This window comes from Protomyctophum bolini (assembly GCF_963924005.1).
Source record: "Protomyctophum bolini genome assembly, chromosome: 2".
Classification (NCBI taxonomy): domain Eukaryota; kingdom Metazoa; phylum Chordata; class Actinopteri; order Myctophiformes; family Myctophidae; genus Protomyctophum; species Protomyctophum bolini.
This window is the reverse complement of record NC_137863.1, coordinates 22770114-22786197: the sequence shown is the minus strand read 5'-3', so window position 1 is coordinate 22786197 and position 16084 is coordinate 22770114. Positions and strand designations below refer to the sequence as shown.

General features: G+C 44.2%; 1 protein-coding gene across 1 annotated transcript in view; it reads right to left on the bottom strand.

Moving 5' to 3' along the window:
- fer1l4 (fer-1 like family member 4) overlaps positions 1 to 16084 on the bottom strand; it is a gene marked incomplete at its 5' end in the record, with an annotated part of 47348 nt that overhangs the window by 22108 nt on the left and 9156 nt on the right. Inside the window, 19 exons of the mRNA XM_080787506.1 lie at positions 438 to 548; positions 1353 to 1526; positions 2703 to 2837; positions 3612 to 3736; positions 5232 to 5430; positions 5659 to 5811; positions 6653 to 6769; positions 7289 to 7376; positions 7718 to 7818; positions 8423 to 8555; positions 10036 to 10255; positions 10389 to 10497; positions 11577 to 11677; positions 12099 to 12174; positions 13011 to 13136; positions 13224 to 13303; positions 13475 to 13661; positions 14864 to 15044; positions 15495 to 15660. Coding sequence (XP_080643632.1) covers positions 438 to 548; positions 1353 to 1526; positions 2703 to 2837; positions 3612 to 3736; positions 5232 to 5430; positions 5659 to 5811; positions 6653 to 6769; positions 7289 to 7376; positions 7718 to 7818; positions 8423 to 8555; positions 10036 to 10255; positions 10389 to 10497; positions 11577 to 11677; positions 12099 to 12174; positions 13011 to 13136; positions 13224 to 13303; positions 13475 to 13661; positions 14864 to 15044; positions 15495 to 15660 — 2582 coding nt within the window. The remainder of the gene's footprint in view (positions 1 to 437; positions 549 to 1352; positions 1527 to 2702; positions 2838 to 3611; positions 3737 to 5231; positions 5431 to 5658; positions 5812 to 6652; positions 6770 to 7288; positions 7377 to 7717; positions 7819 to 8422; positions 8556 to 10035; positions 10256 to 10388; positions 10498 to 11576; positions 11678 to 12098; positions 12175 to 13010; positions 13137 to 13223; positions 13304 to 13474; positions 13662 to 14863; positions 15045 to 15494; positions 15661 to 16084) is intronic.

Sequence of the window (16084 nt, the reverse complement as noted above, 5' to 3'; positions counted from 1 at the left end):
ACACGCACACGCACACACACACACACACACACACACACACACACACACACACACACACACACACACACACGCACACACAAGCACCCACGCGCACACACGCGCATGCACACACACATGCACAGTTTAGAGCATAGCACATGAACTTGTGAGTGTGTGTCAACGTTATTAGTCAAGTAGGCTAAAAACTAATTAAAGTATTTTTCTATGTCAATATTTGTTCTCAATCTCATCTCACGATACTTACAATAAAACAAAACCTAAAACTAACATGAAAACTAATAAAACTGAAATTCAAAACATTAGGTCAAAATGAAAGAGTGTGTGTCTGTGTGTGTGTGTGTGTGTGTGTGTGTGTGTGTGTGTGTGTGTGTGTGTGTGTGTGTGTGCGTGCATGCGTGCGTGCGTGCGTGCGTGCGTGACTGCGTGTGTGCGTGCACCTCTATCCTGAATGTCTTCAGAACGGGTCGGACTCCATCAGGGATGATGTAACATCCAGGATCTGTCAGGTAGTCTGGTACCGCCGGATCTACACTGCTGGGAACATTGGGCTGCACACACACACACACGCACACACACACACACACACACACACACACACACACACACACACGCACACACACACACACACACACACACACACACACACACACACACCGTTACATGCCTATGTACAAATGTACCAGTGTTGCCCAATGTAAAACTCACTTCCTGACTTGTAAATACGAGTCAAATAGGACCCTGCATCACTGTGCATCAGGCTGCGTGATTAAGTGATTCCAGGCTAATATATGAGGCTCTCAACCTTTTCTGAAAGGTCATGATGATTCACCAGGATCCTGGATAGCTTGATTCTAGGTTTACCATAATAATTGATATAGGCTTAAATATTTTGTAAATCTCGATGGGAAATATGAATGGCCAATTTTTCAGTGGAACCACGCCAACTGCTATGCCCTATATACTATAGGGCCTATAGCGTCACAGTCCCGCCCCCTTTCATGGCACGGAAGAGATTTTCCCATAAATTTATCCCATAGATGTTTCAGAAAGTATTTATCTAAAGACCTTTAAGCCTCAGACAAAGACAACTCAGCTCCTGACAAATAATGGCAATAAACAAAAATGAATTGGGCCGAACGAAGAGTTTCCTTCTTTCTAATTATGTGTTCGGCCCAAGATACTGTGTTTATTTCCATGATTTGTTGGCTTTGTCTGAGGCTTAAAGGTATTTAAATAAATACATTCTGAAACGTCTATGGGAAAAATAATTATGGGAAATTATCTTCCGGGCCATGAAAGGGGGCGGGATTGCGATGCTCTATATCACTCAGACACACTGATCGACCAATCACCTCTCCGAATCCAGAGTAGTCCAGCTCTATCAGTTCGAAGGCAGCCAATAGCTCGCCTGCTGCGGACTTCCCTCTGCTGATGTCATAGAAGCGTAGGCGGGGCTTCTGGTAGAGTTCCTCCACAAACTTAAACTCTGGTTCACAAAACGCTCTGCCAAGAGGCTCTGGACTACCCTGCACGCACGCGCACACACACACACACACACACACACACACACACACACACACACACACACACACACACACACACACACACACACACACACACACACACACACACACACACACACACACACACAGTTATAGAGTGGTCTATATACATCTCAAAGATTTTCAAGTCAAGGACCCCCACATTATTATGATTTCACCGTGGACCTCCATAATGAAGATATTTTGTGCCAGGGACCCCCTAAAGACATACCTGTATGTGTAGATCGGCTAATTTTTATAATAAAAAGAAAGAAAAAAACTTCCAGAGGAGTTTTTCACTTTGTTACGTTTTCAACCCCAGATAACGCCATTGCTAAACGGAAAGCACATCTGATATTTTATTTTGCCGTTTTCTCTAGTAAACGGGGCCCAATCAAAATGTGACGGAGGAACATTTCATCCTCTCCGGTGTTACGGGTACAGCGGCACAAGTAGGGTGACATAATGGACCTCTGCAGTGTAGTGACTGGCAGAACAATACAGCTGGTACCACGCTAATGGGATGTTACCATGCTATCGTAGTGTTACCACGCTAATGGGACGTTACCATGCTATCGTAGTGTTACCACACTAATGGGATGTTACCATGCTATCGTAGTGTTACCACGCTAATGGGATGTTACCATGCTATCGCAGTGTTACCACGCTAATGGGACGTTACCATGCTATCGTAGTTATAGATGTAGTGACTGTCAGAACAATACAGCTGGTACCACGCCAATGGGACGTTACCATGCTATCGTAGTGTTACCACGCTAATGGGACGTTACCATGCTATCGTAGTGTTACCACACTAATGGGATGTTACCATGCTATCGTAGTGTTACCACGCTAATGGGATGTTACCATGCTATCGTAGTGTTACCACGCTAATGGGACGTTACCATGCTATCGTAGTGTTACCACACTAATGGGATGTTACCATGCTATCGTAGTGTTACCACGCTAATGGGATGTTACCATGCTATCGTAGTGTTACCACGCTAATGGGACGTTACCATGCTATCGTAGTTATAGATGTAGTGACTGTCAGAACAATACAGCTGGTACCACGCCAATGGGACGTTACCATGCTATCGTAGTCGTAGATGTAGTGACTGTCAGAACAATACAGCTGTTACCACGCCAATGGGACGTTACCATGCTATCGTAGTCGTAGATGCTGACAATGACAAGGGGCGGGTCTTCTCTAAGCTCCTCCTTCTTCCCCTCCAGTAGAATTCTGTCAAACAGCAAGCACTCACACCAGGCCGGAGACAGTGTCTCGTTAAGCACCTAAGCAACAGAAACATACAAATGATGTAAAATATACGTACAGTATAGTATACTGACGTGTGGTCAATGTGTTAAAGGAGTAGCAACTACTAACGGGCTAAATTGTCTCATGCACGAATGATGCACACAAATGTGAATGAGCTCCGGCTGAACAATACAGGCATGGTCAGGCAGAAGTAATATAAAAAGTTTTGTTTCTTTTTCTATTGCTATATTTGTAACTCCCCTTCATTTGAAATGAAGGGGAGTTACAGCCATCCAAACAAAGTATCCAAACTTACAAACACTCAAGTACAGAAGCTCGAAGAATCTACTTACAATATTCAAATAAATGTACTTTGTTACTATACACTCATAAGTTATAAAAAATATAACACATAACATATACAACATAACACATAATAGCATATTTTAGATCAGAGGCTCTCAAACTCCTTTAGCTCAGGTCACCCCTCTAAGCAACTTTTTCATCCAAGGTAGCCCTTTAGCACCTTTACATTTATGTCATATTACGGTACGGAAAATATGTAAATCTCTGAGATACAGTATGTCACGAGGACAACTTGGGAGAATATCGGTTTACAATTATAGGACAGACTAAAAATAACGTTATACATGAGGTTTAACCTCTTGAATCTCATCATCCCATATTCTGCGGGTAACATTAACATTTAGTGTACAGATACAGACGTACAGACGTACAGAGACTTGGTTCATTTACAGTTAGTGTTAACTCATGAATACACTTAAAAACACTCATGATAGCATTCGTACCCGTGTGACCTGGCACTGCGTGGAGAAGAGCACCTTGGCGAAAGGGTCTGACAGGCCGTTGTCATCAGCAGCCATGAGGCTCCGCCCCTGGTACAGATGACACCGGAGCTGGAAGTATCTGCTGTCTGCACACAGGACAGTACATACATTTAACTAGGGCTAGGACAGTACATTTAACTATAGGGCTGTCTGCACACACAGGACAGTACATTTAACTATAGGACTGTCTGCACACAGGACAGTACATTTAACTATAGGGCTATCTGCACACAGGACAGTACATTTAACTATAGGACTGTCTGCACACAGGACAGTACATTTAACTATAGGGCTGTCTGCACACAGGACAGTACATTTAACTATAGGGCTGTCTGCACACAGGACAGTACATTTAACTATAGGGCTGTCTGCACACAGGGCAGTACATTTAACTATAGGGCTGTCTGCACACAGGGCAGTACATTTAACTATAGGGCTGTCTGCACACAGGACAGGACATTTAACTATAGGGCTGTCTGCACACAGGACAGTACATTTAACTATAGGGCTGTCTGCACACAGGGCAGTACATTTAACTATAGGGCTGTCTGCACACAGGACAGTACATTTAACTATAGGACTGTCTGCACACAGGACAGTACATTTAACTATAGGGCTGTCTGCACACAGGACAGTACATTTAACTATAGGACTGTCTGCACACAGGACAGTACATTTAACTATAGGGCTGTCTGCACACAGGACAGGACATTTAACTATAGGGCTGTCTGCACACAGGACAGTACATTTAACTATAGGGCTGTCTGCACACAGGACAGTACATTTAACTATAGGGCTGTCTGCACACAGGGCAGTACATTTAACTATAGGGCTGTCTGCACACAGGACAGTACATTTAACTATAGGACTGTCTGCACACAGGACAGTACATTTAACTATAGGGCTGTCTGCACACAGGACAGTACATTTAACTATAGGGCTGTCTGCACACAGGACAGGACATTTAACTATAGGGCTGTCTGCACACAGGACAGGACATTTAACTATAGGGATGTCAAACCATTAAAAATTGTAATCTGATTAATCATAGCATCATGAAATAATCACCACTCGTAATGTCTAAATTATTATGCCATTTTCTTTATATAATTTTGCGGGAACGGAAAGATAAATGATTCTCTCTCTCTCGCACTCTCTCTTTGTCTATCTCACTGTCATGTACATAATTACCACTAGATTCTTGGAACCGGACGCAAACTGGCTTGTTAAGCAGAACCATATTAATTTGGGGCGGCATAGCTGAATGGTCAGAGGTGGTTGGGGGTCTTCTAGAAACTCACCCTGGCAGGAGAGGTGGTAGGGGGTCTTCTAGAAACTCACCCTGGCAGGAGAGGTGGTTGGGGGTCTTCTAGAAACTCACCCTGGCAGGAGAGGTGGTTGGGGGTCTTCTAGAAACTCACCCTGGCAGGAGAGGTGGTTGGGGGTCTTCTAGAAACTCACTCTGGCAGGAGAGGTGGTTGGGGGTCTTCTAGAAACTCACCCTGGCAGGAGAGGTGGTTGGGGGTCTTCTAGAAACTCACCCTGGCAGGAGAGGTGGTTGGGGATCTTCTAGAAACTCACCCTGGCAGGAGAGGTGGTTGGGGGTCTTCTTCCTCCCCGCGGCCTGCAGGGCTCTGGCCCCCTCCTCATCCTCTTCCTCGTAGAGGGGCAGGAAGTCCTCTGGCAGGGAGGTGACCGCCTCCTTGCTGTACTTGGTCAGACCCAACCACAGATACACCTCCAGCTTGGCGAAGATCTGCCCTACGGGTCCTCCTGGGGACTGCAACACACAATCACATTCCACTTGACCATTCATTGTCACACTCTAGTCATGATTTTGGACAGCACATTTTGATTTAGTTTAGTCTTTGGAACAAAAAAGGATTCAGTTTTAGGTATAATAGTATATTTTGGCGGGCCTTCATGGCACCGTGATTTTACACATGGTTGAATGCTGAAAATAGCCGATCTGTGTGTGTGTGTGTGTGTGTGTGTGTGTGTGTGTTACCTTCATGTAGAGGGTAGTGACTTTCCCACAGTCCCGCCCCCTCTGCTCCTCGACCAATGAGAATAGGATGGAGTGGGCGGGGATCCTGATGTAAGCCAATCGTTTTGCTCCGCTCATTAGCCATAGAAAAACATCAGGGATGGTACTCTGAGGCTGTTGGTGACACCATTATTATTTATTATCCATTATTACATATTCTTTTTAAATTCATGATTATTACATAATTCGTAATAATCGTTTCCACGTTTTCAACAGTGGAAATAGCCAATCTACAATGCGAGCTTGTTGATGTTTTTATTATTAAATATGTCAGTCATTTCTTTGAATATAAAACAATCACACCCATGTGAAGTGAGGGGCGCCCTTATAATCATACATCATCATACATCATCTCATTCTGACCAATCACAATTTGCGTCCTCACTTTTCCGTCTTCAATTTTGTGTCCTCACTTTTTATCCTCAATAATTTGCTCAGCCAATCAAATCATCGCTATGCGTACACACAAACACACAAAGCTGGGCATAGGCCCTCGAAAATAACCTAATTTGTCATAATATCTGCACTCTGAAACTTTTGTACAATTTTTTATTTATCTATTTTCCAATGATCAATGCCAAAACCACAATTCATAATAATGAATAAAGTATTTGTATGACATTTGTCTGTATCTGTATGACAACATGTCATGATCATGACAATCCTGATGATATGATGATTGTAGATTCTCATTGTTAGGTCAGAGGAATACCAGCGTTCCAAACGGACCCTTACAGGTCTATAACTCTGACAGCATGCAAATGGAACCAAATGGACCCTTACAGGTCTGTAACTCTGAGAGTATACAAATGGAACCAAATGGACCCTTACAGGTCTGTAACTCTGAGAGTATACAAATGGAACCAAATGGATATTTGGACGGTGTTCCCCAGACCCTATGTTAAGAAACAGAGATGATAATGATGATGATGACGATGTTAGAATAAATCCTGACCTCATTAGCAAGTAGGCGGAGCTTCTTGAGGATCTTCCTGGCATCGGCCAAACGTTGCTTTGCTGTCCGTCTGGTGACACGCCTCTTAGCCCTCACTGCCTGTCTGGCTACCATCACCTGGACAGACACGCACGCGCGCACGCATGCACGTACGCACGCACGCACGCACGCACGCACACACACACACACACACACACACACACACACACACACACACACACACACACACACACACACACACACACACACACACACACACACACACACACACACACACACACACACACACACACACACACACACACACACACACGCAAATTGTTGCATTACACTGACAAGTACATACTGTACAGAGCTGACAAGATGGAGTTTAAACAGAAATACCTATTACTTGTGTCTCTTGTTGTTGACTTGTTGCCAGAAATCTGGTATCTTAACTTTTCATATTTTTCTATAAATTAATGCCCTGCTTCATTGTACAAGAGTGTCTAACAAATTAGTGAAAATAGACAATCTACAAGCTTGGCTATTGTTCCTATTTTAAAATGTTATTTGTTTTTAATAATAATAATGAAAAAGGAATGGTTTTGGAAATACAAGGTTTGATATACTGCATGAACAGTGTATTGTACTTACAATGTTCTTCTTGATGAAGTCCTTCCTGCATTTATCCAGGGTGTTTGGTTTGGACACCACCTTCCTGTCTGAAAGCACACTAAACTGTCTGCACATGCACACACACACACACACACACACACACACACACACACACACACACACACACACACACACACACACACACACACACACACAACTAATTTAAACCAATAGGTTTCAGTATTTCTTCTATCTAATGTACAGTCTGCGCTTCAGTTAACACTTGAATTTATTTTCATCTAAACATTTGACCTCTTTTCTTTACGGAACGTAAACGGGGAGTGGAAGAGATATGCAGAATGGGAGACGGAGTCCAAATCCATAAAATCGCTACCCGTCCGTCCTACTAGTGATATAATGGAGGTTGTGTCCATTTCATTATTGTGACAGGTTGACAGTATGTCTTACTTGCAGGAAACAATGAGCTCTAGCAACACCTCCACCAGTCTCTCTTTCACTCTGCTCCTCGGCCTCCGCAGCATGCTGTCCACCTCCTCCAAGCCTGAGTCCTACAGAGGAGAGGGGGTGGTAGGGGGAGGAGAGGAGAGGAGAGGGGAGACAGAGGGGGTGGTAGGGGGAGGAGAGGAGAGGGGAGACAGACAGAGGGGGTGGTAGGGGGAGGAGAGGGGAGACAGAGGAGCAGAGGGGGTGGTAGAGGGAGGAGAGGAGAGGGGAGACAGACAGAGGGGGTGGTAGGGGGAGGAGAGGAGAGGGGAGACAGACAGAGGGGGTGGTAGAGGGAGGAGAGGGGAGACAGAAAAGAGAGAGAAAAGAAAAGAGAGAGAGATAAAAAGGCTTTAGCTAAGGGTTATACAGTAATCCAACCAGACGTTAACCAGACAGTAGTACAATTGTTTTGATTGCAACCTACACACAAATGTCTGCAACTGCTTTTAAACGTGTGGTCTATCACACGATATGGGAAGGTTTGTCTTTTGTTTTGTTTTATCATTGATGTGAATATTGATGTGAAAATGAAATGGTACTGCAATGTATAACTTTTAGTCATGTCTTAGTCACCTGACAAAGATCATTTAATTATTTTCTTTAAGTCTTTTGGATTTAATTCAAATAAAGACGACTAAATTGACACTGGACCAGTGTCTGTCTTACCAGCCTGTCGGCCATCTTGTGAAGCCAGTTGGACTGGAAGTAACGGAAGCTGTCGTCCTCAAACTGACTCCACACAAACAGACAGGGCTTCTGTCTCACTGCAGGAGGCTGGAGAGGGAGACAGCTGAAAGACCTACAGACAGACAGACAGACTCATATTTTTGATCAAAACAGACTTATATATTATAAAAACAAAACATCTCTCTGGTTGTTTAATAAAATGTATGAGTTCTCTCTCCTGATTGGATGAAATTGGTATCCCGACCTGCAAATGCCTCAATGTATGAGTAGCACGGCCTGGGTGCAGCGTCCGGTAAGTACTGGGAGCTGATGGTAGGTGTTGCTGTTGCACTCCACCTCAGCAGTCCAATCTCCCAGAGGTCTGTTCTAGCGCATTGTAACGGGGAGAGACTCCCGTGCTCTGGCTGATACAGACAATAAGCCTCTCCGATCTACTTAGTAGTCAACGGTGTTGATTTCGTCGATTGAAACTATGAGAAAAAAATGTTCGTAGACTACCTTTTTTCCACTGACGAATACTAAAAAATAACTAAATAAAAACTATGCTATGATGATTACATTTATTGACAATTCCGTCAACAAATAAAAAATAGAATAATATGTTAGAGAGGTTCTGGTGGAGAAGAGATCCAGTAGAACTGAAAGACAAGTCATTTTTCAACATGCAACTGTCATATTCAGTAGACTGTGGTGTCATAGAGGAGTTAGTAACCTGTCATATTCAGTAGGCTGTGGTGTAATAGAGGAGTTAGTTACCTGTCATATTCAGTAGACTGTGGTGTCATAGAGGAGTTAGTTACCTGTCATATTCAGTAGACTGTGGTGTCATAGAGGAGTTAGTTACTGGTCATATTCAGTAGACTGTGGTGTCATAGAGTTAGTTACCTTACCTGTCATATGCAGTAGGCTGTGATCATAGAGGAGTTAGTTACCGGTCCTAATCAGTAGACTGTGGTGTCATAGAGGAGTTAGTTACCTGTCATATTCAGTAGGCTGGGGTCTCATAGAGGAGTTAGTTACCTGTCATATTCAGTAGGCTGGGGTCTCATAGAGGAGTTAGTTACCTGTCATATTCAGTATGCTGTGATCTCATAGAGGAGTTAGTTACCTGTCATATTCAGTATGCTATGATCTCATAGAGGAGTTAGTCACCTGTCATATTCAGTAGGCTGGGGTCTCATAGAGGAGTTAGTTACCTGTCATATTCAGTATGCTATGATCTCATAGAGGAGTTAGTAACCTGTCATATTCAGTAGACTGGGGTCTCATAGAGGAGTTAGTTACCTGTCATATTCAGTATGCTATGATCTCATAGAGGAGTTAGTCACCTGTTATATTCAGTAGGCTGGGGTCTCATAGAGGAGTTAGTCACCTGTCATATTCAGTATGCTGTGATCTCATAGAGGAGTTAGTTACCTGTCATATTCAGTAGACTGTGGTGTCATAGAGGAGTTAGTCACCTGTCATATTCAGTAGACTGGGGTCTCATAGAGGAGTTAGTCACCTGTCATATTCAGTAGGCTGGGGTCTCATAGAGGAGTTAGTTACCTGTCATATTCAGTAGACTGGGGTCTCATAGAGGAGTTAGTCACCTGTCATATTCAGTAGGCTGGGGTCTCATAGGGGTGGAGATGGATCTGTTTTCTGGCTCAGGGTTGATCACCTCCTCTCTCTCCAGCTCGTCCTCTGAGTCCAGCAAGCCCTGCGCCTCCTCGTTCAGCTCCTCTCTGCTCCTCCTCAGCTCCTCTCTGCTCCTGCTCACCTCCCTCTTACTCTTCTTACTCCCGACCTCCACTGCTTTCCCATAATTCCCTGGGAGAGAGAGACAACAGTTCAGACACCCATCAACTAGTGGCAAGTAGTCAAAGAATATAGAATAAAACACTGTAGATAGGGGTATTCAAGCTTAAACTGGATTAGACTGGTTTGACACTGGACTGCCTACCTATGGAGAGTTCAAAGGTGAGAGGTCGTGACCCTACAGAGGGGTCCAACATGGTGACCTCAAACAAAGAGGCAAACAGCAGAAACTCCTCCTTCTGTCCCACAAAGCCCTGGAAGACATGAAACACACTGTCTTCTTAAACATGAAGTAGGCTACTGGAAGACATGAAACACACTGTCTTCTTAAACATGATGTAGGCTACTGGAAGACATGAAACACAATGTCTTCTTAAACATGATGTAGGCTACTGGAAGACATGAAACACAATGTCTTCTTAAACCTGATGTAGGCTACTGGAAGACATGAAACACAATGTCTTCTTAAACATGATGTAGGCTACTGGAAGACATGAAACACACTGTCTTCTTAAACATGATGTAGGCTACTGGAAGACATGAAACACAATGTGTTCTTAAACATGATGTAGGCTACTGGAAGACATGAAACACACTGTCTTCTTAAACATGATGTAGGCTACTGGAAGACATGAAACACACTGTCTTCTTAAACATGAAGTAGGCTACTGGAAGACATGAAACACACTGTCTTCTTAAACATGATGTAGGCTACTGGAAGACATGAAACACACTGTCTTCTTAAACATGATGTAGGCTACTGGAAGACATGAAACACAATGTCTTCTTAAACATGATGTAGGCTACTGGAAGACATGAAACACACTGTCTTCTTAAACCTGAAGTAGGCTACTGGAAGACATGAAACACACTGTCTTCTTAAACATGAAGTAGGCTACTGGAAGACATGGAACACACTGTCTTCTTAAACATGAAGTAGGCTACTGGAAGACATGAAACACAATGTGTTCTTAAACCTGATGTAGGCTACTGGAAGACATGAAACACACTGTCTTCTTAAACATGATATACTGTAGACCAGATCAAAATGTATGTAAATATCATCAAGGCCTGCCAAAATACATTTGTGTCGACAAAGTTGACTAAAACTAGATTACAGTGAAAACCTTTCAGATGACTACAACCAAATGAAAATGTATTCAAAAGACTATGACTAATCTAAATGAAAATGAACACTGTGTGAAACACACTGTTCTAAAACATAGAACATAGACCAGATCAAGGGCACAGAGGGCAATTTTGTAATGAGGGGAATGAGGGATGATGATGATGATGCTGATGTTGATGATGAAGATGATGCTGATGTTCTCACCTCAGGAAGGGGGTGTATCTCCTCTGTCTCCACGGTAACAGACTCTGGTACCTCAGGACTTACGTCTTCTTCCTCTACAGCACTGCTGGTGGCCTGAGACGCTGCCGTGGCAACCACACATAAACAAAAGCACGTGATTCATATCAAAAACACATTATTTTCATGAAGACAAAATTATTATGAAGGGGCATCTGTAGGAGGCTGGCTGTCCATACGTGGGTCAGTCTGTGTACAAATACAATGAGTTTTTTACATTTTTGAGTGGTGCAACCACTCCTATAGACAGTCAGTAAGTCTGTCTGTCTGTCTGTGTGAGCACAAAATAAAGTTTGGTTGGTTTTCACAACCAAGTGTCACTGTTGCGCAGCCTAACACACACACAACGGTATATATTATGATTTGGGGTGTTACAGTACAGTACAGTACAGTACAGTACAGTACAGTACAGTACAGTACAGTACAGTACAGTACAGTACAGTACAGTGGAATATGGACTATAACAGTAACAGTGTGTAGACTGACCTTCCTGTTTGTCCTGTTGCTTTGCCTTGCTGCTCCTCTTGCCCTTCAAGCCAAACTTCCCCAGAGCCCCTTTAACCTGCAGCACACCACAAGACCTTTACGGGTGACAGTCTCAGTCTATTGGTTGTCCCAGGGGGAGAATTTCCCCCTGTTGCTGAACCACAATCTCCAGGTGAAGTGGATTAGAGTGGTTGTCCGTAATAGCATCAAGCTTCCTCAGCTACACGCACATTTATCACCTCCCCCACCTGTCCAGGGTAGTCCTCACAATGGAGCTTGCTTTCCTGACAAGCATGTTGAGGTCCCCGGTGGCATTAATGTACGTAACCCTAACCCCCCCCAACATGTGATCGCAGTCTAGGACGTGTAGCACGTTGTCCAGGGTGTTTTAGGGAAGGGAGAAGAGTCTATAGTACGTGTGGAGCATTGTCCAGGGTGTTTTAGGGAATGGAGAAGAGTCTAGGACGTGTGTAGCATTGTCCAGGGTGTTTTAGGGAAGGGAGAAGAGTCTATAGTACGTGTGGAGCATTGTCCAGGGTGTTTTAGGGAAGGGAGAAGAGTCTATAGTACGTGTGGAGCATTGTCCAGGGTGTTTTAGGGAATGGAGAAGAGTCTAGGACGTGTGTAGCATTGTCCAGGGTGTTTTAGGGAATGGAGAAGAGTCTATAGTACGTGTGGAGCATTGTCCAGGGTGTTTTAGGGAAGGGAGAAGAGTCTAGGACGTGTGTAGCATTGTCCAGGGTGTTTTAGGGAAGGGAGAAGAGTCTAGGACGTGTGGAGTGTCGTCCAGGGGTGTTTTGAGCGAACGACTGTTTGTGTAAATTGAATGGACAAAATGTTTTTGTATCTCATAGTCTAGAGAACAAAAGAAAAATTTATAAAAAGGGTTAATGTCAAAATGTTTCAACCAACCTTGGCCAGAGGGGCGGAGCTTGACTCTGCTGAGACGGCAGAGGGGGAGGAGTAAACCTCCACACTGAGAGCCAATAGGATTCGACCACGATAGAAGATTCCATCCCCTAGTCCCTCATTCAGAGCCTGAGGAGGAGAGGAGAGGTGTTGATTAAAGAGTTGTAGAGGTGGTTATAGTTTAGTAATATTAGTAGTTAGGAGTAGTTTGTTAACCTGATGTACGTCTCCTAGTGTGGAGTTCTTTGGTGAACCGTAGAGATTGACCCAACAAGGTCCAAAAGTCGGATTAAAACCTGGATAAAAAGACAGACAGACAGACAGACAGACAGACAGACAGACAGACAGACAGACAGACAGACAGACAGACAGACAGACAGAGGTCATGCATTAACCCGATGAAGTCGATGTTTTATAATCTAGAAACATCTCAACACTAGTCACGACCTTTGACCTGTGGGACGTACCATTCCTGGTGGGGTCGGAGATCTGCTGCAGGTCCAGGAAGTGCGTCGCCACGGCGACGTCTCCAAGGTGGGCGTCATCTCGGATCTGCAGTCTGATTCGTCGAGCCAGAGGCGGGAAGGGCTCTATGAAGGAGATCTGCTCGTTCCACACCGGGGTGTTGGTGGAGTTGGCCACCGATGTCTCCCCCTGATCACACACACGCACGCACGCACGCACGCACACACACACACACACACACACACACACACACACACACACACACACACACACACACACACACACACACACACACACACACACACACACACACACACACACACACACACACACACACACACACTTGTGAGGACATCAACATGTTCATGATAGTTATGTACACAAAATTTACAATGAATGTCTGTCTTCTAATAGAGCGTATATGGTCATAGGAGTCGGGTCTTTGGCTCTAGTCTGGACAACCAGATCTCATGCCTTTATATGGCCGTATCGGTCAGATGGGCGGTTCTGGACAACGCCTATCCGTCACGGTTTGCAGGTGTTAGGACCTTAGAGTATATATACTCTAAGGTTAGGACCCAAGTGCAGGAAACTCAAACAAAGGCAGGACAACAAGTTTGAATTCGGACGGATGGACGGTTCTCGGATATGTATGTCCAGACGGACGGAAAGACGTATGTTTCATGTACTGTACAGTGACAATGTACAGTGTACAATGTCAATAGACATTGAATCACACAGCTATGGCTACACTTACTTACAAAGTAGTAGATCTGTTCTTTATAGGTTTGAGAGCTTTCCATGGTACGCACGCACGCATGCACACTTTCTGTCACACAAATACAGTTCATGAAACCAATGCTGTCAGTTTCAGAATGAATACACATTGACTGTTAATCTTTCCAGCCCTGCCCAGTGAGTGAGTGAGTGAGATCGCTACATCCCCAAGCAACTCAACCCTGTGTTTTGTCTGTGTGTCTGTGTGTGTGTGTGTGTGTGTGTGTGTGTGTGTGTGTGTGTGTGTGTGTGTGTGTGTGTGTGTGTGTGTGTGTGTGTGTGTCCAGTCTTTCGTCCAGCCCAGTAGATAAACAGGGGCAGGTATACTTCCCATTACCACCTGAAAGTGTCATGGCAACGCCTACAATACAAAACATATGACAATAACACTCCGTATGACATCATAACTTACGTGTTATGTACACTTGACATGATGTAGACAGGGTTTTAGCGTACAGTACGTCAGGAGTGAGGAACGGTGTACGGGTACTGTACATCTGTGTAATTATAGTCTCCAGTAAATTTCATACATAGTTACAAATCTTCTCTTGTGCGTGCATGCGTGCGTGCGTGCGTGCGTGCGTGCGTGCGTGCGTGCGTGCGTGCGTGTGTACCTGTTGTCCAGAGAAGGAGACGTGCACATAGGGGTCTATGAATACTGTCCTGTCCATCACTTTGGACAGACTGGCCATAAGTCCCGCCCCCATGGTGGGCAGTCCCTCTGCCCGGTACACTCGAACCCTGAACCGAGCCCACGGCCTCTCCACTGGCATGCCTTTTGGAAGGAGCAGGTTCCTGGAGGAGGACATCCAAAGAAAATACTCTGTTACAAGTACAGTAGAAGGCTTGTATAAAAAATACTGTTAAGTAGAACATGAGTAAAAGTACAAAAGTATTGGCATCAGAATAATATACTACGAACATGCACACGCACACGCACACACACACACACACACACACACACACACACACACACACACACTCACACGGCATTTGTATAGCTCTTTTCCAAGCACTCAAAGCATTTACAATGGTTCATTCATTCATTGAGAGGTGAAGCGGAAAACATGTGCAATATAGTCAGTGAGGAAGTTGTTATTTTGATTATCAATTTCTAATCAATGCAAGAACTGGGCAATATTTACTGTCAAATGTGGAGTTGGCATGTTGTCACGGCATGGTAACTATAGCAACTGAAACCTCTACCAAAGTGTAGAGGTTCCAGGTGGGCGGTGGCATACTGACTTCTCTATGTCCTGATTGGCTGACGAGGAGGCCGGTGGTAGACTGGGCACGCTCAGTGCGTCTCCCTTCATGAGCACACTGAGGTTGGCCTTCACGTAACCTTTGACCCCTGACCTGGTGTCTGCAGGGTCACTAAGAGGCGCCCAGCGCTGGTAGAACCTGTGATCTGAAAATATACACAATCAGCATCATTAATATCATCATCATCGTGTTGATTTAGTTTAGGCATAGTCTTAAAATGTAATTAATCATATTTTACTCATCCAAAATAAAGGTTTAGTCCAGTTTTAAATCTACAATTGATGTTGTTGACAAAGATGTATTTTGGTGGGCCTCTTCATTTTTTACACTTGGTTGCATGCTGAAAATATAGCCAATCTACAAGCTACCAACATGTTTCGGTCTCGTTGCCACTGCTTGAATCAACCTCTTGTATGTTGAAGTTCAAACCCACCTGGTTGGTAGACTGTAGCCAGGTCTATCTTAAAGGTAAACCCGCCTGGTTGGCTGTAGACTGTAGCCAGGTCTATCTTAAAGGTAAACCCACCTGGTTGGCTGTAGACTGTAGCCAGGTCTATCTTAAAGGTAAA